The sequence below is a fragment of the Catharus ustulatus genome, chromosome 33, assembly GCF_009819885.2.
Source record: "Catharus ustulatus isolate bCatUst1 chromosome 33, bCatUst1.pri.v2, whole genome shotgun sequence".
NCBI classification, from domain to species: Eukaryota; Metazoa; Chordata; class Aves; order Passeriformes; family Turdidae; genus Catharus; species Catharus ustulatus.
In genome coordinates this window covers 783520-806697 of record NC_046253.1, presented here as the reverse complement: position 1 = coordinate 806697, position 23178 = coordinate 783520, and the positions used below count along the sequence as shown (strand labels likewise).

Here is a 23178-nt window from a genome sequence, read left to right as displayed (position 1 = left end):
GGAAAATAAAAAATAATCAAGATTGTGGGGTGGAAAATAAAAATATATTAAGATTTTGGGGTGGGAAATAAAAAATATCATGATTTTGGGGTGGGAAATTAAAAAAAATTAAGATTTTTGGGGTGAAAACAAAAAAAATCAGGATTTTTGGAGGGAAATTTTAAAAAAATTAAGATTTTTGGGGAGAACAAAAAAAAACCAGATTTTTGGGTTGGGAAATAAAAATATTTTAGGGTTTTGGGGTGGAAAATAAAAAAAAATTAAGATTTTTGGGGTGAAAAATAAAAAAAAAGATGATTTTGGGGAGGGAAATTTTAAAAAAACAGGATTTTTGGGTTGAGAACAAAAAAAATCAGAATTTTAGGTTGGGAAATAAAAATATATTAAGATTTGGGGTGGAAAATAAAAAATAATCAAGATTGTGGGGTGGAAAATAAAAAAAAATTTGGGGGAGAACAAAAAAAAATCAGATTTTTGGGTTGGGAAATAAAAATATTTTAGGGTTTTGGGGTGGGAAATTAAAAAATCAAAATTTTGGGGGAGAAATTTAAAAAATCAAGATTTTGGAGTGGAAAATGAAAATATTGAAGGGTTTTGGGGTGAAAAAGAAAAAAATCAGAATTTTGGAGTGGGAAATAAAAAATTTCATGATTTTGGGGTGGAAAATAGAAAAAAATCAGAATTTTGGGTTGGGAAATAAAAATATATTAAGATTTAGGGTCAAAATAAAAAAATATTCAGGATTCTGGGGTGGAAAATAAAAATATGTTAAGATTTTGGGGTGGAAAATTTAAAAAGAGAAGATTTCGGGGTGGAAAATTCAGATTTTTGGGTTGGGAAATAAGAATATTTCAGGATTTTGGGGTGGAAAACAAAAAAAAAAATCAGGATTTTGGCTTGGAAAAGGAATTTTTTTGGGTTTTTCTGCACTGGGAGAATCCAGAAAGGGTCAAGAAATTTTACAAAATACGAGAAAATCACCAGGAAAAATCAAGTTAAACTGCAAAAATTCGTATTAAATGTGGGAATTTTAGCTCCAGGCAGGGAAATGCTCAATTAAGAGATTAAAAAAGTTAAATAATGATAAAAAATTCAGATTTTAGGGCAGCACTGACCTCTCCAAGGTCCCGAATTTTCTTCAGGTAACGTTTCTGGAACACGGTGGGGTCGGACACGGCGAATTCAGGATTCACTGAGGTGACATCCACGAGGTCTGTGAGGGATTTGGGGGTTAAATTTTTATTTTTTCTCCTTTTTCCCCACAGAATCCCAGGATTTATCCTGGTTTCCCTGGGATTTTGTGCCATTTTCCTTGGGATTTTTTTCTGTTTCCCTCAGGATTTCCCTCCTTTTTTTCCCATCCCTCACAGAGCCGGGTGAGATCCCTCACACTTCCCTCACAAAATCCCGAGATTTTACACATTTCCTTCACAAAATATCAAGATTTAACCCATTTTCCTCACATTTCCCTCACAAAATCTCAAGATTTTGCCCCTTCTCCCTCACAGAAACCCAGAATTTTTCTCTGTTTCCCTCAGAATTTCCCTCCTTTTTTTCCCATCCCTCACAGGGCCGGGTGAGACCCCTCACACTTCCCTCACAAAACCCCGAGATTTTACACATTTCCCTCACAAAATCTCAAGATTTAACCCATTTCCCTCACGTTTCCCTCACAGAATCTTAAGATTTTGCCCTGTTTCCCATTTCCCTCAGAATTTCCCTCCTTTTTTTCCCACCCCTCACAGCGCAGCCAGGGCCGGGTGAGCTCCCTCACGTTTCCCTCACAGAATCCTGGGATTTTTGCCCCATTCCCCCCAGGATTTCTCCCCATTCCCCCCGGGATTTTTTCCCCATTCTCCCCAGGATTTTCTCCCCATTCCCCCCAGGATATTTTCCCCCTTTTCCCCCTCCTCACCCTGCGGCTGTAGCCGGGTGAGCTCCCTCACAGAATCCCGGGATTTCTCCCCGCTCTCCCCCCGGTATTTCTCCCCTTTCCCCCCGGGATTTTCCCTCGTCTCCCCCAGGATTTTTCCCCGTTTTCCCCGGGATTTTTTCCCCATTCCCCCAGGTACTTCCCCCTTCCCCTGCCCCTCACGGTGCAGCCGGAGCCGGAGCCCTCACGTTTCCCTCACAGAATCCCGGGATTTCTCCCCGCTCTCCCCCCGGGTTTCCCCCCTTTCCCCCGGGATTTTCTCCCCTTTTCCCCCGGGATTTTTTCCCCATTCCCCCCGGGATTTTTTTCCCGTTTTCCCCGGGGATTTTTCCCAGTTCCTCCTGGTACTTTCCCGCTTTTTCTCTGCCCCTCACGGTGCGGCCGGAGCCGGGTGACCTCCCTCATGTTTCCCTCACAGAATCCCGGGATTTTGCCCCATTTCCCTCAAGTTTCCCTCACAGAATCCTGAAATTTTGCCCCGTTTCCCTCACATTTCCCTCACAGAATCCCGGGATTTTTCCTCTCTTTGCCTGGGATTTTGCCCCATTCCCTCAGGATTTCCCGCCTTTTTTCCCACCCCTCACGGAGCAGGGTGAGCTCCCTCACATTTCCCTCACAGAATCCCGGCATCTTGTCCTATTCCCCCCGGGATTTTTTCCCCTTTCCCCCGGAATTTTTCCCCCGATTTCCCCAGGATTTTTTCCCCTTTTTCCCCTCCTCACCCTGCGGCTGCAGCCGGGTGAGTTCCCTCAGAGAATCCCGGGATTTCTCCCCGCTCTCCCCCCGGGATTTCTCCCCTTTCCCCCCGGGATTTTCCCTCATCTCCCCCGGGATTTTTCCCCGTTTTCCCCGGGATTTTTTCCCCGTTCCCTCGGGGATTTTTTCCCCATTCCCCCCGGTATTTCCCCCTTCCCCTGCCCCTCACAGTGCGGCCGGAGCCGGGTGAGCTCCCTCACGTTTCCCTCACAGAATCCCGGCATCTTGTCCCATTCCCCCCGGGATTTTTTCCCCCTTTCCCCTGGGATTTCTCCTCATTCCCCCGGGATTTTTTCCCCGATTTCCCCAGGATTTTTCCCCCTTTTCCCCCTCCTCACCCTGCGGCTGCAGCCGGGTGAGCTCCCTCACCTTTCCCTCACAGAATCCCGGGATTTCTCCCCGCTCTCCCCCCGGTATTTCTCCCCTTTCCCCCCAGGATTTCTCCCCTTTCCCCCCAGGATTTTCCCTCGTCTCCCCCGGGATTTTTCCCCGTTTTCCCCGAGATTTTTTCCCCGTTCCCTCGGGGATTTCTCCCCATTCCCCCAGGTACTTCCCCCTTCCCCTGCCCCTCACGATGCGGCCGGAGCCGGGTGAGCTCCCTCACGTTTCCCTCACAGAATCCCGAGATCTTTCCCCTTTCTCCCCAGGATTTTTTCCCCGTTCTCCCCAGGATTTTTTCCCCGTCCTCCCGGGACTTTTTCCCCGTTTTCCCCGGGGATTTTTCCCAGTTCCTCCTGGTATTTTCCCGCTTTTTCTCTGCCCCTCACAGTGCGGCCGGAGCCGGGTGAGCTCCCTCACGTTTCCCTCACAGAATCCCGGGATCTTTCCCCATTCTCCCCGGGATTTTTTCCCCATTCCCCCCAGGATTTTTTCCCCTTTTTCCCCTCCTCACCCTGCGGCTGCAGCCGGGTGAGCTCCCTCAGCACGGTTCTGAAGGACGGCCTCTCCCCGGGGCTATAATTGAGACACCGCGAAATCAGCGAGGCCAATTCCCTGCACGACGGCTCCGGCAGCCGATGCCTCTTCTCATAAAACCGCTCCTTCTGTGAGGGAAAAAAACTAAATAAAACTCAAAATTCCAACCTAAAATCCATCAAAATTAAAAAAACCCAGCGGGAATCACCTCAGAGGGAGTTCGTTCCTTCAGGGGAACGTCAGCATCGAAGCAGATTTCCAGGAGTGTTGTCCCAAAACTCCATTTATCCGAGGCTGGGCTGAGGTTTGTGACATCCCTGATGCACTCCGGGGCGATCCAGGGAATCCTGTCCACGCGTTCTGAGGTAAGAAATAATTCTGGTGAACACGGTGCATGCGGCGATATACTCGTAATTACGGTAATTACCGTAATTCAACGTATATTGCTGCTATTACCATAAATGCCGCTGTCACCCAAATTACCATAATTACCCAAATCACTGCAATTACCAAAATTACCGTAATTACAAAAATCGAGTGCCCCCACAACCCCTCCCTGTGCCCCCATAGCATGAATTACGGTAATAGTGGTGATTACAGTAATTTTTAGAATTACGGCTAAATACGGTAATAGCAGTAATTATGGTGGTTTCGGTAATTAGGGTAATTCAGGTAATTAAGGTAATTCCAGTAAACACGAGAGTTGCAGCTATAGACCTGGAATTATGGTAATTACCGTAATTTCCCATATACTGCTGCAGCTACCGTAATTACAGGTACACTGCCACTGTCACCCGAATTACCGTAATTACCCAAATTACTGCAATTACCAAAATTACCGTAATTAAAAAAAAAATAGAGTGCCCCCACAACCCCTCCCAGTCCATTCCAATGCCCCCATAGAGGTAATTATGGTGATGGGGTAATTATGGTGATAACGGTAATTACGGTAATTTTTAAAATTATGGCTAAATACAGTAATAGCCGTCATTACGGTGGTTTCGGTAATTAAGGTAATTCAGGTAATTAAGGTAATTCCAGTAAACATGGCAGCGGCGGCAATATACCCGGAATTATGGTAATTATCATAATTTACTGTATATTGCCGCGATTCCCGTAATTTACAATATATTTCTGCGGCTACCGTAATTTACCGTATATTGCCACAGCTACCATAATTTACCGTATATTGCCGCGGCTACCGTAAATATCCGCGGTACCGTAATTTACCGTATATCGTCGCGGTACCGTAATTTACCGTATATCGCCGCGGTACCGTAATTTACGGTATATCGCCGCGGTACCGTAATTTACCGTATATCGTCGCGGTACCGTAATTTACTGTATATCGTCGCGGTACCGTAACTTACGGTGTATATCCGCGGTACCGTAATTTACGGTATATCGCCGCGGTACCGTAATTTACCGTATATCGCCGCGGTACCGTAATTTACGGTATATCGCCGCGGTACCGTAATTTACCGTATATTGTCGCGGTACCGTAATTTACGGTATATCGTCGCAACTACCGTAATTTACCGTGTATATCCGCGGTACCGTAATTTACCGTATATCGCCGCGGTACCGTAATTTACCGTATATCGCCGCGGTACCGTAATTTACCGTGTATCGTCGCAACTACCGTAATTTACGGTATATATCCGCGGTACCGTAATTTACCATATATTGTCGCGGTACCGTAATTTACCGTATATTGTCGCGGTACCGTAATTTACGGTATATCGTCGCAACTACCGTAATTTACCGTGTATATCCGCGGTACCGTAATTTACCGTATATCGCCGCAACTACCGTAATTTACCGTATATATCCGCGGTACCGTAATTTACAGTATATCGCCGCAACTACCGTAATTTACCGTATATCGCCGCGGTACCGTAATTTACCGTGTATCGTCGCAACTACCGTAATTTACGGTATATATCCGCGGTACCGTAATTTACAGTATATTGTCGCGGTACCGTAATTTACCGTATATTGTCGCGGTTCCGTAATTTACGGTATATCGTAGCAACTACCGTAATTTACCGTGTATATCCGCGGTACCGTAATTTACCGTATATCCGCGGTACCGTAATTTACCGTATATTGTCGCGGTACCGTAATTTACCGTATATTGTCGCGGTACCGTAATTTACGGTATATCGTCGCAACTACCGTAATTTACCGTATATCGCCGCGGTACCGTAATTTACCGTGTATCGTCGCAACTACCGTAATTTACGGTATATATCCGCGGTACCGTAATTTACCGTATATTGTCGCGGTACCGTAATTTACCGTATATTGTCGCGGTACCGTAATTTACCGTATATCGTCGCAACTACCGTAATTTACCGTATATTGCCGCAGTTACCGTAATTTACCGTATATATCCGCGGTACCGTAATTTACGGTATATCGTCGCGGTACCGTAATTTACCGTATATCGTCGCAACTACCGTAATTTACCGTATATTGCCGCAGTTACCGTAATTTACCGTATATATCCGCGGTACCGTAATTTACGGTATATCGCCGCGGTACCGTAATTTACCGTATATCGTCGCGGTACCGTAATTTACCGTATATCGTCGCAACTACCGTAATTTACCGTATATCGTCGCGGTACCGTAATTTACCGTATATTGCCGCAGTTACCGTAATTTACCGTATATATCCGCGGTACCGTAATTTACCGTATATATCCGCGGTACCGTAATTTACCGTATATATCCGCGGTACCGTAATTTACGGTATATCGCCGCGGTACCGTAATTTACCGTATATCGTCGCGGTACCGTAATTTACCGTATATCGTCGCAACTACCGTAATTTACCGTATATCGTCGCAACTACCGTAATTTACCGTGTATCGTCGCAACTACCGTAATTTACCGTATATTGCCGCGGCTACCGTAACTTACTGTATATCGTCGCGGTACCGTAATTTACCGTATATCGTCGCGGTACCGTAATTTACCGTATATTGTCGCGGTACCGTAATCTACGGTATATCGTCGCAACTACCGTAATTTACCGTGTATATCCGCGGTACCGTAATTTACCGTATATCGCCGCAACTACCGTAATTTACGGTATATATATCCGCGGTACCGTAATTTACGGTATATCGCCGCGGTACAGTAATTTACCGTATATCGTCGCAACTACCGTAATTTACTGTGTATCGTCGCAACTACCGTAATTTACCGTGTATATCCGCGGTACCGTAATTTACCGTATATATCCGCGATACCGTAATTTACGGTATATCGCCGCGGTACCGTAATTTACCGTATATCGTCGCGGTACCGTAATTTACCGTATATCGTCGCAACTACCGTAATTTACCGTATATCGTCGCGGTACCGTAATTTACCGTATATATCCGCGGTACCGTAATTTACGGTATATCGTCGCCGTACCGTAATTTACCGTATATCGTCGCAACTACCGTAATTTACCGTACATCGTCGCAACTACCGTAATTTACCGTGTATCGTCGCGGTACCGTAATTTGTTGTTAAAATTGTGTTTTAATTATTTATCTGGGTTAAAGGTGTGTGCAGGTGTTTAAATGTGATGTTAAAATTGTGGTTTAATTTTAAAGTGATACAAATGGGATTTTATAGGGATAAAAATGGAATTTACAGGGATAAAATGGAATTTAAAGGGATAAAAATAAGATTTATAGGGATAAAAATAAGATTTATAGGGATAAAAATGGGATTTAAAGGGATAAAAATGGGATTTATAGGGATAAAATGGAATTTATAGGGATAAAATGGAATTTAAAGGGATTAAAATGGGATTTTACAGGGATAAAAATGGGATTTTTAAGGGATAAAAAATGGAATTTAAAGAGGAAAAAATGGAATTTAAAGGGATAAAAAGTGCAATTTTAAAGGCATAAAAATGGGATTTTAAAGCGATAAAAACAGGACTTTTAAGGGATAAAAATGGGATTTAAAGGGATAAAAATTGAATTTAAAGAGATAATAACGGGATTTTATAGGGATAAAAAAATGGGATTTTTAAGGGATAAAAATGGGATTTTATAGGGATAAAAATGGGATTTAAAAATATAAAAATGGGATTTAAAGGGATAAAAATGGGAATTTAAAGTGATAAAAATAGGAATTTAAAGGGATAAAAATAGGAATTTAAAGGGATAAAAGGTGGGATTTTTAAGAGATAAAAAGTGGAATTTAAAGGGATAAAAAGTGGAATTTAAAGGGATAAGAATTGAATTTATAGGGATAAAAATGGGATTTATAGGGATAAAAATGGGATTTTAAAGCGATAAAAAGTTGAATTTAAAGGGATAAAAATCAGATTTTTAAGGGATAAAAAGTGTGATTTTTAGGGGGTAAAAAGTGGAATTTAAAGGGACAAAAAATGGGATTTAAAGGGATAAAAATGGGATTTAAAGAGATAAAAATAAGATTTATAATGATAAAAATAGGAATTTAAAGGGATAAAAATCAGATTTTAAAGGGATAAAAATTGCAATTTTAAAGGGACAAAAAGTGCAATTTTTAAGGGATAAAAAGCGCGATTTTTAAGGGGTAAAAAGTGGAATTTAAAGGGATAAAAATGGGATTTAAAGGGTTACAAAATGAGATTTTTAGGGGTAATTTGGCATCTCTGACCTTCCCAGGACAGAGCCGCGGGGCTCAGGCCGGGCTCGCTGAGTTTGACGAAGGGCGCGGTGCCCGGCTCCAGCCCCAGCCTGGCCAGCAGAACGTTCCTGGCACAAACATTGCCATGGACCAGCTTTTTATCCTCCTGCAAAAGGAAAATAGCAATGGGAAATCCAGTTAAAATTTTAAAAAAATTATTAAAAAATTTAAATATATATATATATAATTTTTAATCTTTATATGTTTATGTATAAAATAAAAAATAATTTAAAATATATATATAAAGATTCAATATTAATTATTAATTATTAATTACCAGGTAGCTCAGGGCACATCCCAGGACTATTTTAAATTAATTAATATAATTAATTATTAATTACCATGTAGCTCAGGGCACATCCTAGAATTATTTTTAATTAATTAATATTATTAATTATTAATTACCAGGTAGCTCAGGGCACTCCCCAGGACTATTTTAAATTAATTTATTTTAATAATTTCTCCCTTAAAAATGAATTAATTTGATTAATTCTCATTAATTACCAGGTAGCTCAGGGTACATCCCAGCACTATTTTTAATTAATTAATATTATTAATTATTAATTACCAGGTAGCTCAGGGCACATCCCAGCACTATTTTAAATTAATTAATATTATTAATTATTATTAATTACCAGGTAGCTCAGAGCATATCAGGATTATTTTGCATTAATTAATTTTAATAATTTCTCCCAAAAAACCAAATTAATTTGATTAATTCTCATTAATTACCAAGTAGCTCAGGGCACATCCCAGGATGATTTTTAATTAATTAATGTAATTAATTATTGTTAATTACCAGGTAGCTCAGGGCACTCCCCAGGATGATTTAAAATTAATTTATTTAATAATTTCTCCCATAAAAACAAATTAATTTTATTAATTAGCACTAATTACCAGGTACCTCAGGGCACATCCCAGGATGATTTTTAATTAATTAATATTATTAATTATTAATTATTAATTACCAGGTAGCTCAGGGCACTCCCCAGGACTATTTTAAATAAATTTATTTTAATAATTTCTCCCATAAAAATGAAATAATTTGATTAATTCTCATTAATTACCAGGTAGCTCAGGGTACATCCCAGGATGATTTTTAATTAATTAATATAATTAATTATTAATTATTAATTACCAGGTAGCTGAGGGCACTCCCCAGCTGTTTGGCCACGCTGATTTTCCAGCCCACTGAGATTTTTCCTTTTTCTTTCCTGAGCAGAACATCCAGGGGCCCGTGCTCCACAAACTCCTCCACCAGGATGTCTGGGGAAAAAAAAAGGGAATTTTGGAAAATTTGGGGGAAATTTGGGAATTTTGGGATTTTTGGGATTTTTCTAGGAATTTTTTTGGGATTTTTTGGGAATTTTTTGGGAATTTTTTGAGGTTTTTTTGGGATTATTTTTAATTTTTGGGGGGAATTATTGGGAATTTTTTGGAATTTTTCTAGGAATTTTTTTGGGGGATTTTTTGGGGGGGTTTTGGAGAATTTTTGGGGATTTATTCAGATTTTTTTTTAATTTTTGGGGGTTTTTTTGGGATTTTTTTAGGAATTTTTAGGGAAATTTTGGGGGATTTTTTGGGGATTTTTGGGAATTTTGGGGGGAATTATTGGGAATTTTTGGGGTTTTTTTGGGGATTTTTTTAGGAATTTTTAGGGAAATTTTGAGGGGTTTTTTGAGGTTTTTTTGGGATTATTTTTATTTTTTGGGGGGATTTTTTGGGATATTTTGGGGGATTTTTTGATGATTTTTTGGGAATTTTTTGGTGATTTTTGGGGAATTTTTGGGGAATTTTTTGAGGTTTTTTTGGGATTATTTTTAATTTTTGGGGGGAATTATTGGGAATTTTTTGGAATTTTTCTAGGAATTTTTTTGGGATTTTTTAGGGATTTTTTGGGGGGTTTTTGGAGAATTTTTGGGGATTTATTCAGATTTTTTGGGAATTTTTGGGTCTTTTTTGGGGGATTTTTTCAGGAATTTTTAGGGAAATTTTGGGGGGTTTTTGGGAATTTTTTTGGGATTTTTGGGAATTTTGGGGGGAATTATTGGGAATTTTTTAGGATTTTTTGGGGGATTTTTTTTGATATTTTGGGGGATTTTTTGATTACTTTTTGGGGGGGTTTTTTGAGGTTTTTTTTGGGATAATTTTTAATTTTGGGGGGATATTTTTGGGAATTTTTTGGGATTTTTGGGGAGATTTTTTTGGATATTTTGGGGATTTTTAAATGATTTTTTGGGAATTTTTGGGGTTTTTTAAAAAAATTTTTGGGGGGTTTTTTGAGGTTTTTTGGGGATTATTTTTAATTTTTGGGGGGATTTTTTGGGAATTTTTGGGGGATTTTTGGGGAATTTTTTGGGATATTTTGGGGGATTTTTTTAATGATTTTTGGCAATTTTTGGGGATTTTTAAAAATTTTTTTGGGTTTTTTTTGAGGGTTTTTTTGGGGATTATTTTTAATTTTTGGGGGGATTTTTTGGGATTTTTTTGGGAATTTTTGGGGACATTTTTGGGAATTACTGGGAATTTTGGGGTTTTTTTGGGGGGATTTTCTTTGGAATTTTTAGGGTTTTTTTAGGGATTTTTTGGGAGATTGGGGAATTTTTTGGGGGGGAGGGTTGTATTTTTTTGGGAATTTTGGGGGTTTTTTGGGGGAATTTTTAGGGATTTTTTAGAGATTTTTTTGGGGATTTTTTGGGGGGGGGTTTTGGGAATTTTTAGGGATTTTTTGGGATTTTTGGGGGGAATTATTGGGAATTTTGGGGAAGTTTTTTTTTAATTTTGGGGGATTTTTGGGAATTTGGGGATTTTTTGGAATTCTTAGGAATTTTGGGGAATTTGGAAGTTTTTTTCATATCTAGGAATTTTTAGGGAATTTGGGGATTGTCAGGAATTTGGGGAAATTTTTGAATTTTGGGGAATTTGGGGATTTTTAGGGGAATTTTTAGGGTTTTTGGAAATTTAGGAATTTTAGGATTTTTAGGAAATTTTTGATTTTTTTCCATCACTCACTCTCAGAACCTCTGACACAAACCCCGTGCACGAAGGTCAGGTGCACGTGGGATTTTGGGAATTTGGGAATTTTGGGGAATTTTTAGGATTTTTGGGAATTTGGGATTTTTAGGATTTTTGGGAATTTAGGATTTTTAGGATTTTTAGGGAATTTTGATTTTTTTCCATCACTCACTCTCAGAGCCTCTGACACAAACCCCGTGCACGAGGGTCAGGTGCACGTGGGATTTTGGGAATTTGGGAAATTTTGGGGAATTTTTAGGATTTTGGGGATTTGGGAATTTGGGGATTTTTAGGATTTTTAGGGAATTTTGATTTTTTTCCATCACTCACTCTCAGAGCCTCTGACACAAACCCCGTGCACGAAGGTCAGGTGCGCGTGGGACACCTGGGACATGAGGCTGGCGCTCTCAAAAAATGCCTGAGGGGGGAGAAATACAGGGAATAAATCCTGGGAAATCTGGGAAATAAATCTTGGGAAATCTGGGAAATCAATCCTGGGAAATCTGGGAATGGCAGGGAAATAAATCCTGGGAAATCTGGGAAATAAATCCTAGGAAATCTGGGAATGAAAGGGAAATCTGGGAAAAAAATCTTGGGAAATCAAATCTGGGAAACCAGTCCTGAAAAATCTGGGAAATCAATCCTGGGAAATCTGGGAATGAAAGGAAAATCAATTTTGGGAAATCAACCCTGGGAAATAAATCCTGGGAAATCTGGGAAATCAATCCTGGGAAATCTGGGAAATAAATCCTGGGAAATCTGGGAAATCAGTCCTGGGAAATCTGGGAAATCAATCCTGGGAAATCTGGGAAATCAATCCTGGGAAATCTGGGAAATAAATCCTGGGAAATCTGGGAAATCAATCCTGGGAAATAAATCCTGGGAAATCAAATCTGGGAAAACAATCGTGAAAAATCAGGGAATGAAAGGGAAATCAATCCTAGGAAATTTGGGAAATAAATCTTGGGAAATCTGGGAATTAAAGAGAAATCAATCCTGGGAAATCTGGGAAATCAATCCTGGGAAATCTGGGAATGAAAGAGAAATCAGTTTTGGGAAATCTGGGAAATAAATCTTGGGAAATCTGGGAAATCAGTCCTGGGAAATCTGGGAATGAAAGGGAAATCAGTCCTGAAAAATCTGGGAAATAAATCCTGGGAAATCTGGGAAATCAATCTTGGGAAATTTGGGAGTGAAAGGGAAATCAATCCTGGGAAATCTGGGAAATCAATCCTGGGAAATCTGGGAAATAAATCCTGGGAAATTTGGGAATTAAAGGGAAATCAGTCCTGGGAAATCTGGGAAATCAATCCTGGGAAATCTGGGAATTAAAGGGAAATCAAATCTGGGAAATCTGGGAAATCAGTCCTGGGAAATCTGGGAATTAAAGGGAAATCAGTCCTGAAAAATCTGGGAAATCAATCTTGAGAAATCTGGGAAATCTGGGAAATCAATCCTGAAAAATCTGGGAATGAAAGGGAAATAAATCCTGGGAAATCTGGGAAATAAATCCTGGGAAATCTGGGAATGAAAGGGAAATCAGTCCTGGGAAATCTGGGAAATAAATCCTGGGAAATCTGGGAAATCAATCTTGGGAAATCTGGGAATTAAAGAGATATAAATCCTGGGAAATTTGGGAATGAAAGGGAAATCAGTCCTGGGAAATCTGGGAATGGAAGGGAAATGTGGGAAATATGGGAAATAAATCCTGGGAAATCAGTCCTGAAAAATCTGGGAATAAAAGGGAAATTTGGGAAATCAGTCCTGGGAAATCTGGGAAATAAATCCTGGGAAATCTGGGAATGAAAGGGAAATAAATCCTGGGAAATCTGGGAAATAAATCCTGGGAAATCTGGGAAATCAATCCTGGGAAATCTGGGAAATTAATCCTGGGAAATCTGGGAAATCAATCTTGGGAAATCTGGGAAATAAATCCTGGGAAATCTGGGAAATCAATCTTGGGAAATTTGGGAATGGCAGGGAAATCAGTCCTGGGAAATCTGGGAAATCAATCCTGGGAAATAAATCCTGGGAAATCAAATCTGGGAAAACAATCGTGAAAAATCAGGGAATGAAAGGGAAATCAATCCTGGGAAATCTGGGAAATCAATCCTGGGAAATCTGGGAAATAAATCCTGGGAAATCTGGGAAATCAATCTTGGGAAATTTGGGAATGGCAGGGAAATCAGTCCTGGGAAATCTGGGAAATAAATCCTGGGAAATCTGGGAAATAAATCCTGGGAAATCTGGGAAATCAATCTTGGGAAATCAATCCTGGGAAATCTGGGAAATAAATCCTGGGAAATCTGGGAATTAAAGGGAAATCAGTCCTGGGAAATTTGGGAAATAAATCCTGAAAAATCTGGGAATGAAAGGAAAATCAATTTTGGGAAATCAACCCTGGGAAATCAATCCTGGGAAATCAGTCCTGGGAAATAAATCCTGAAAAATCTGGGAAATCAATCCTGGGAAATCTGGGAAATAAATCCTGGGAAATCTGGGAATGAAAGGGAAACCAGTCCTGGGAAATCTGGGAAATCAATCCTGGGAAATCTGGGAATGAAAGGGAAATCAGTCCTGGGAAATCTGGGAAATAAATCCTGGGAAATCTGGGAATGAAAGGAAAATCAATTTTGGGAAATCAATCCTGGGAAATCAATCTTGGGAAATCTGGGAAATCTGGGAAATAAATCTTGGGAAATCTGGGAAATAAATCCTAGGAAATCTGGGAATGAAAGGGAAATCTGGGAAAAAAAGCTTGGGAAATCAAATCTGGGAAACCAGTCCTGAAAAATCTGGGAAATCAATCCTGGGAAATCTGGGAATGAAAGGAAAATCAATCCTGGGAAATCAACCCTGGGAAATCAATCCTGGGAAATCTGGGAATGAAAAATCTGGGAAATCTGGGAATTTAAGGGAAATCAGTCCTGGGAAATCTGGGAAATAAATCTTGGGAAATCAATCCTGGGAAATCTGGGAATAAAAGGGAAATCAGTCCTGGGAAATCTGGGAAATCAATTCTGGGAAATCTGGGAATGAAAGGGATATCAATCCTGGGAAATCTGGGAAATAAATCCTGGGAAATCTGGGAAATCAATCTTGGGAAATCTGGGAAATCAATCTTGGGAAATCTGGTAAATAAATCCTGGGAAATTTGGGAAATCAATCCTGGGAAATCTGGGAATGAAAGGGAAATCAGTCCTGGGAAATCTGGGAAATCAATCTTGGGAAATCTGGGAAATAAATCCTGAAAAATCTGGGAATTAAAGGGAAATAAATCCTGGGAAATCTGGGAAATAAATCCTGGAAAATCTGGAAAATAAATCCTGAAAAATCTGGGAAATCAATACTGGGAGATCTGGGAAATCAATCCTGGGAAATCTGGGAAATCAATTTTGGGAAATAAATCCTGGGAAATCAGTCCTGGGAAATCTGGGAAACAAATCTTGGGAAATCTGGGAATTAAAGGAAAATCAATTTTGGGAAATCAATCCTGGGAAATCAATCCTGGGAAATCTGGGAAATCAATCCTGGGAAATTTGGGAAATCAATCCTGGGAAATCTGGGAATTAAAGGAAAATCAATTTTGGGAAATCAATCCTGGGAAATCAATCCTGGGAAATCTGGGAAATCAATACTGGGAAATTTGGGAAATCAATCCTGGGAAATCAATCCTGGTAAATCTGGGAAATAAATCTTGGGAATCTGGGAATAAAAGGGAAATCAATCCTGGGAAATCTGGGAAATCAATCCTGAAAAATCTGGGAAATAAATCCTGGGAAATCTGGGAAAAAAATCCTGGGAAATCTGGGAAATCAATCCTGGGAAATCTGGGAAATCAATCCTGGGAAATCTGGGAATGAAAGGGAAATCAAATCTGGGAAATCTGGGAGGATCCAAACCCCATCCCTGAACCCCAAATCCACCCAAAAATCCCCCAAAAATCCCAAAAATCCCCCAAAAATTCCCCAAAATTCCAATTTTCCTCACCATGGCAATATTTCTGTGCCCAGGCTCCAGCACTTTGAGCACCACGTGCATTTCCCTGCACCCCAAACCCCAAACCCCCAAAAATCCCCCAAAAATCCCCAAAAATCCCAAAAAAATCCCCAAAATTCCCCAAAAATCCCCAAAAAATCCCCAAAAAATCCCCAAAAATCCCCAAAAATCCCCAAAAAATCCCCAAAAAAATCCCCCAAAAATCCCAAAAAATCCCCAAAAAATCCAAAAAAATCCCCCAAAAATCCCCAAAATCCCCCCAAAAATCCCCTCAAAAATCCCAAAAAATCCAAAAAAATTCCCCAAAAAATCCAATTTTCCCTCACCATGGCAATATTTCTGTGCCCAGGTTCCAGCACTTTGAGCACCACGTGCATTTCCCTCCCTCCCTCCCTGTTGTTGTTTTGCTCTGTGGATAAAAATTCCTGCTCCTCTTTTTCCTCTTTTTCCTCCTTTTTGCAGGAATTTCCTGAGCTGAAGTTCAGCAATCCATCATAGATGTTGGTTCTGGTGCCTTGGCCAAGGTGGGATCTCTAGGGGGGAAAAAAAATGGGAATTTTGAGGGTTGGGAAGGTGGAAGAGGTGAGGGGGATTGGAGGAATTGGAGAAGTGAAAATTTCAGAAATCAGAGAAATAAAAATCTCAGAAATCAGAAATCAGAGCAGTGAAAATCCCAGAAATCAGAGCAGTAAAAATCCCAAAATCCCAGGAATTAAAGCAGTGAAAATTCCAGAAATCAGAGCAATGAAAATTCCAAAATTCCAGAAATCAGAGCAGTGAAAATCCCAAAATCTCAGGAATTAGAGCAATGAAAATTCCAGAAATCAGAGAAATTAAAATCCCAAAATCCCAGAAATCAGAGAAGTGAGAATTCCAGAAATCAGGGAAATTAAAATCTCAGAAATCAGAGCAAGGAAAATCCCAAAATTCCAGAAATCAGAGCAATGAAATCCCAAAGTCCCAAAAATCAGAGCAAGGAAAATTCCAGAAATGAGAGAAATGAAAATCCCAAAATCTCAGAAATCAGAGCAGTGAGAATTCCAGAAATCAGAGCAATTAAAATCCCAAAATCTCAGGAATCAGAGCAATGAAAATCCCAAAATTCCAGAAATGAGAGCAGTGAAAATTCCAGAAAGCAGAGAAATGAAAATCCAAAAATCCCAGAAATCAGAGAAGTGAAAATTCCAGAAATGAGAGAAATGAAAATCTCAAAATCTCAGAAATCAGAGCAATGAAAATCCCAAAAATCAGAGCAATAAAAACCCACAAATCAAAACAATAAAAACAAAAAAATCAGGAAATCAGCACAATAAAAATAAAAAAAAAATCAGGAAATCAGCACAACAAAAATAAAAAAAAATCAGGAAATCAGAGCAATAAAAATCCCACAAATCAGAGCAATAAAATCCCAAAAAATCAAGAAATCAGAGCAATAAAAATCCCAAAAAAGCAGGAAATCAGAACAATGAAAATCCCAAAATTCCAGAAATCAGAGCAATAAAAATCCCAAAATCTCAGAAATCAGAGCAATGAAAATTCCAGAAATCAGAGCAATAAAAATCCAAAAATCCCAGGAATCAGAGTAATGAAAATCCAAAAATCCCAAGAGTCAGAGCAGTGAAAATCCCAAAAATCAGAGCAGTGAAAATCTCAAAATCCCAGAAATCAGAGCAATGAAAATTCAAAAAAAGCAGGAGATCAGAGCAATGAAAATCCCAGAAATCAGAGAGTGAAAATTCCAGAAATCAGAGAAATGAAAATCCCCAAATCCCAGAAATCAGAGCAAGGAAAATTTCAAAATTTCAGAAATCACAGCAAGGAAAATTCCAGAAATCAGAGCAATGAAATCCCAAAATCTCAGAAATCAGAGCAGTGAAAATCTCAAAATCAGAACAATGAAAATCCAAAAATCCCAGAAATCAGAGCAATGAAAATTCCAGAAATCAGAGCAATGAAAATCTCAAAATCTCAGAAATCAGAGCAATTAAAATCCCAAAATCCCAAAAATCAGAGGAAAGAAAATTCCAGAAATCAGAGCAGTGAAAATCCCAAAAATCAGAGCAATGAAAATCTCAAAATCTCAGAAATCAGAGAAGTGAAAATTCCAGGAATCAGGGAAGTGAAAATCTCAAAATCTCAGAAATCAGAGCAAGGAAAATCCCAAAATCCCAAAAACCAGACAAGTGAAAATTCCAAAAATCAGAGCAATGAAATCTCAAAATCCCAGAAATCAGAGCAATAAAAATCCCAGAAATGAGAGAAATTAAAATCCCAAAATCTCAGAAATCAGAGCAGTGAAAATCTCAAAATTTCAGAAATCAGAGCAAGGAAAATCCCAGAAATCAGAGAGTGAAAATTCCAGAAATCAGAGCAATGAAAATCCCAAAATCCCAAAAATCAGAGAAGTGAAAATTCCAGAAATCAGAGCAGTGAAAATCTCAAAATTTCAGAAATCAGAGCAAGGAAAATCTCAGAAATTAGAGAAATGAAAATCCCCAAATCCCAGAAATCAGAGCAAGGAAAATTTCAAAATCTCAGGAATCAGAGCAATGAAAATCCCAGAAATGAGAGAAATGAAAATCCCAAAATCTCAGAAATCAGAGCAAGGAAAATTCCAGAAATCAGAACAGTGAAAATTCCAGGAATCAGGGAAGTGAAAATCTCAAAATCTCAGAAATCAGAGCAGTGAAAATCCCAAAATCCCAAAAATCAGAGCAAGGAAAATTCCAGAAATGAGAGAAATGAAAATCCCAAAATCTCAGAAATCAGAGAAGTGAAAATTCCAGAAATCAGGGAAATGAAAATCCAAAAATCCCCGAAATCAGAGAAATGAAAATGCCAGGAATCAGGGAAGTGAAAATCTCAAAATCTCAGAAATCAGAGCAAGGAAAATCCCAAAATCCCAAAAACCAGACAAGTGAAAATTCCAGAAATCAGAGCAATGAAATCCCAAAGTCTCAGGATTCAGAGCAATAAAAATCCCAGAAATGAGAGAAATGAAAATCCCAAAATCTCAGAAATCAGAGAAATGAAAATCCCAAAATCTCAGAAATCAGCACAATAAAAACCCCAAAAAATCAGGAAATCAGAGCAATAAAAACCCCAAAAAATCAGGAAATCAGAGCAATAAAAACCCCAAAATCTCAGAAATCAGAGCAGTGAAAATCTCAACATTTCAGAAATCAGAGAAGTGAGAATTCCAGAAATCAGGGAAATTAAAATCTCAGAAATCAGAGCAATGAAAATTCCAGAAATCAGAGAAATTAAAATCCCAAAATCCCAGAAATCAGAGAAGTGAAAATTCCAGAAATCAGAGCAATGAAAATCCCAAAATCCCAAGAAATCAGAGTAACAAAAATAAAAAAAGATCAGGAAATTAGAACAATAAAAAACCCAAAAAATCAGGAAATCAGAGCAATAAGATTAAAAAAAAATCAGGAAATCAGAGCAATAAAAATCCCAAAAAATCAGGAAATCAGCACAATAAAATCCCAAAATCTCAGGAATCAAAGCAATAAAAATCCCAAAAACTCAGTAAATCAGCACAATAAAAATCCAAAAAAAATCAGGAAATCAGCACAATAAAAACCCACAAATCAGAAATATAAAAACCCCAAAAAATCAAGAAATCAGAGCAATAAAAATCAAAAAAAATCAGAAAATCAACACAATAAAAATCCAAAAAAAATCAGGAAATCAGCACAATAAAAACCAAAAAAAATCAGAAATTCAGCACAATAAAAACCCACAAATCAGAACAATAAAAACCCAAAATAATTCAGAATTTCAGCACAATAACCCCCCAAGTGCACCTGGCTGATTTGCTCCCTGCGGATCTGGTGGAAGCTGAGCTGGCTCAGGTTCAGGATTTGTTTCCTCTCCTCCTTCACCTTCCTGGAGATCAGCAGGTCTGAGATCTCTGGGGAGAGAGGGATTGAAATCCTCAAAATTTCCAAAATTCATCCAAAATCTCCAAATTCCCAAATTCCCAGAGATGCTCCTAAAATCCCCAAATTCTCCAAAATCCCAAATTTCCCCAAAAATTCCCCCAAATTTTCCCCCAAAATCCCCCAAATTTCCCCAAATCCGCCCAAATTTCCCCCAAAATCCCCCAAATTTCCCCAAAATCCTCCCAAAAACACCCAAATTTTCCCTAAAATCCCAAATTTTCCCCCAAAATCCCAAATTTTTCCCAATTTTTCCCCAAAATCCCCCAAATTTCCCCCAAATTTTCCCCAAATTTCCCAAAATCCCCCCAAATTTTCCCCCAAAATCCCCAAATTTCCCCCCAAAATCCCAAATTTCCCCCCAAAATCCCAAATCCCCCCATATTTTCCCCCAAATTTCCCCCCAAAATCCCCAAATTTCCCCCCAAAATCCCCCCAAAATCCCCAAAATTTTCCCCCAAAATCCCCGAATTTTTCCCCAAAATCTCAAATCCCCCCAAATTTTTCCCCAAATTCCCCCAAAACCCCCCAAATTTTCCCTCAAAATCCCCAAATTTTCCCCCAAAAATCCCCAAATTCCCCCAAAACCCCCCAAATTTTCCCCCAAATTTCCCCCAAATTTCCCCCAAAATCCCCAAATTTCCCCCCAAATTTCCCCCAAAATCCCAAATTTTTCCCAATTTTTCCCCCCAAATTTCCCCCAAATTCCCCCAAATTCCCAAAATCCCCAAATTCCCCAAATTCCCCCAATCCCAAAATTCCTCAAATCCCCAAATTCCCCCAAACCTCCAAATTTCCCCCAAATTCCCTCAAAATCCCAAATTCCCCCAAATCCTCAAAATCCCCAAATTTTTCCCAAATTTTCCCCCAAAATCCCCAAATTCTCCCCCAAATTTCCCCTCAAATTCCCCCCAAAACCCTCAAATTTTCCCCTAAAATCCCAAATTTTCCCCTAAAATCCCAAATTTTCCCCCAAAATCCCCAAATTTTCCCCCCAAAATCCCCAAATTTCCCCAAAATTTTCCCCCAAAACCCCCAAATTTTCCACCAAAATTCCAAATTTCCCCCAAATTTTCCCCTAAAATCCCAAATTTTCCCCCAAAATCCCAAATTTTCCCCAAATTTTCCCCCAAAACCCCCAAATTTTTCCCCAAAATTCCCAAATTTTCCCCCAAAACCCCCCAAAAATCCCCCAAATTTCCCTAATTCCCCGCAAATTTCCCCCAAAATCCCCCCAAAACCCCAAATTTTTCCCCCAAAATCCCCAATTTTTCCTCAAAATTCCCAAAATTTTCCCCCAAAATCCCCAAATTTTCCCCCCAAATCCCAAATTTTTCCCAAATTTTCCCCCCAAAATCCCCCAAATTTCCCCAAAAAAAACCCCAAAAATCCCCAAATTTCCCCCAAAATCCCAAATTTTTCCCAATTTTTCCCCCCAAATTCCCCCCAAAATCCCCCCAAAACCCCCCAAATTTCCCCCAAATTTCCCCAAATTTTCCCCAAAATCCCCAAATTTTCCCCCCAAACCCCCAAAATTTTCCCAAAAATCCCAAATTTTTCCCAAATTTTCCCCCAAAATCCCCAAATTTCCCCCAAAAACCCCCAAATCTTCCCCCAAAATCCCCAAATCTTCCCCCAAAATCCCCAATTTTTCCCCCAAAATCCCCCCAAATTTCCCCCAAAATCCCCAAATTTCCCCCCAAATCCCAAATTTTTCCCAAATTTTCCCCCAAATCCCAAATTTTTCCCAAATTTCCCCCCAAAATCCCCAAATTTTCCCCCAAAATCCCAATTTTTTCCCAAATTTCCCCCAAAATCCCCCAAATCTTCCCCCAAAACCCCCAAATTTTCCCCCAAATCTCCCCCAAACCCCCAAATTTTCCCTCAAAATTCCCAAATTTCCCCCCAAAACCCCCAAATTTCCCCCAAAATCCCCAAATTTTGCCCCAAAATCTCCAAATTTTCCCCCAAAATCCCAAATCCCCCCCAAATTTCCCCCAAAATCCCCAAATTTTCCCCCAAAATACCCAAATTTCCTCCCAAAACCCCCAAATTTTTCCCCCAAAATTCCAAATTTTTCCCAATTTTTCCCCCCAAATTCTCAAATTTCCCCCAAAATTTTCCCCCCAAAGCCCCGAAAATCCCCGAAAATCCCCCAAATTTCCATAATTCCCCCAAATTTCCCCCGAAAACCCCCAAATTTTCCCCCAAAATCCCCAATTTTTCCCCAAAATCCTCCCAAAAATCCCCAATTTTCCCTCAAAAATCCCCAAATTTTTCCCAAATTCCCCCCAAAATCCCAATTTTTTCCCAAATTTTCCCCCAAAATTCCCAAATTTCCCCCAAACCCCCAAATTTTTCCCAAATTTTCCCAAAATCCCAATTTTCCCCCTCACCTCCCGCCCTGGGCGGGCAGCACCTCCTGACTGTGAATTTTTCCTGCCCACACCTCAGGCTGCAGCCCCTGAGCTCCTCCAGGAGAAATCCCCAAATTTCCCCAAATTCCCCCCAAAATCCCCAAATCCCCAAAATTCCAAATTCCTAAATCCCCCCAAAACCCCCCAAATTTCCCCAAATCCCCCCAAATCCCCCCCAAAAAACCCAAATTTCCCCAAATTCCCCCAAATTTTCCCCAAAATCCCCCCAAAACCCCCAAATTTCCCCAAATTTTCCCCAAAATCCCCAAATTCTCCCCCCAAACCCCCAAATTTCCCCAAAAACCTCCAAATTTCCCCCCAAAATCCCCATGTTTTTCCCAAAAATCCCCACATTTTCCCCCAAAACCCCCAAATTTCCCCCCAAAATTCCCAAATTTCCCCCCAAATCCCCCCAAATTTTCCCCAAAATCCCCCCCAAAATCCCCAAATTTTCCCCCCAAATCCCAAATTTTTCCCAAATTTCCCCCAAAACCCCCAAATATCCCCCCAAAATCCCCAATTTTTTCCCCCAAATCCCCCAAAATCCCTGAAATTTTCCCCCAAAATCCCCAGATTTTCCCCCCAAAACCCCCAAATTTCCCCCCAAAATCTCAAATCCCCCCAAATTTTCCCCAAAATTCCCCCAAATTTCCCCAAAACCCCCAAAATTTTCCCTAAAATCCCAAATTTTCCCCAAACCCCCCAAATTTTTCCCAAATTTTCCCCCAAATTTCCCTAAATCCCCCCAAAATTCCCCCAAAATCCCCAAAATCCCCCCAAATTTTCCCCAAAACCCCCAAATATCCCCCCAAATTTCCCCCAAAATCCCCCCAAAACCCCAAATTTTTCCCCAAAAACCCCCAAATTTTCCCCCAAATTTTCCCCAAAATCCCCCCAAAATCCCAATTTTTTCCCAAATTTTCCCCCAAATCCCCCTCACCTCCGGCCCTGGGCGGGCAGCACCTCCTGACTGTGAATTTTTCCTGCCCACACCTCAGGCTGCAGCCCCTGAGCTCCTCCAGGAGCTGCCCCAGGGTTGGGAATTTCCTGTCCCACCCCTCCAGCACGAAGGATTCTCCTTCCCTCTGGATCCTGAACTGGCGGAATCTGCAGGAGCCCGGAGTGCCAGGAGCCTGGGGGGGAATAAATCTGGGATTGGAGGTGGGAGGGGACAAAGTTATCCCAGAATTTGGGATTTCAGGTGGGAGGTTCCAAAGGTTATTCCAGAATTTGGAATTTTGGGTGTGAGGTTCCAGGCCTGAGGCTCCCAGACCATTCCAGAATTCAGAATTCCAGGTGGGAGGGTCCCAGAATTTGGAATTTCAGATGTGAGGTTCCCAGAATTTCCAATCCCCAGCCCTGAATCTCCCAGAATTTTGCAATTCCAGTCCTGAATCTCCCAGAATTTTGCAATTCCAACCTGGAATTCTCCCAGAATTTTGCAATTCCAGTCCTGAATCTCCCAGAATTTTGCAATTCCCAGCCCTGAATCTCCCAGAATTTCCACCCCC

The 23178-nt window shown here is 40.1% G+C and overlaps 1 protein-coding gene across 1 annotated transcript in view; it reads right to left on the bottom strand.

The window, feature by feature from the left end:
• The window catches only part of TYK2 (tyrosine kinase 2), a 68775-nt gene that overhangs the window by 15350 nt on the left and 30247 nt on the right, over window positions 1-23178 (bottom strand). The window contains exons 10-18 of the mRNA XM_033083685.1: window positions 22608-22800; window positions 19116-19222; window positions 15630-15836; window positions 11635-11722; window positions 9428-9555; window positions 8260-8395; window positions 3813-3964; window positions 3582-3732; window positions 1116-1213 (exon numbers count right to left, since the gene is read on the bottom strand). Of these exons, the coding sequence (XP_032939576.1) occupies window positions 1116-1213; window positions 3582-3732; window positions 3813-3964; window positions 8260-8395; window positions 9428-9555; window positions 11635-11722; window positions 15630-15836; window positions 19116-19222; window positions 22608-22800 (1260 nt within the window). The remainder of the gene's footprint in view (window positions 1-1115; window positions 1214-3581; window positions 3733-3812; window positions 3965-8259; window positions 8396-9427; window positions 9556-11634; window positions 11723-15629; window positions 15837-19115; window positions 19223-22607; window positions 22801-23178) is intronic.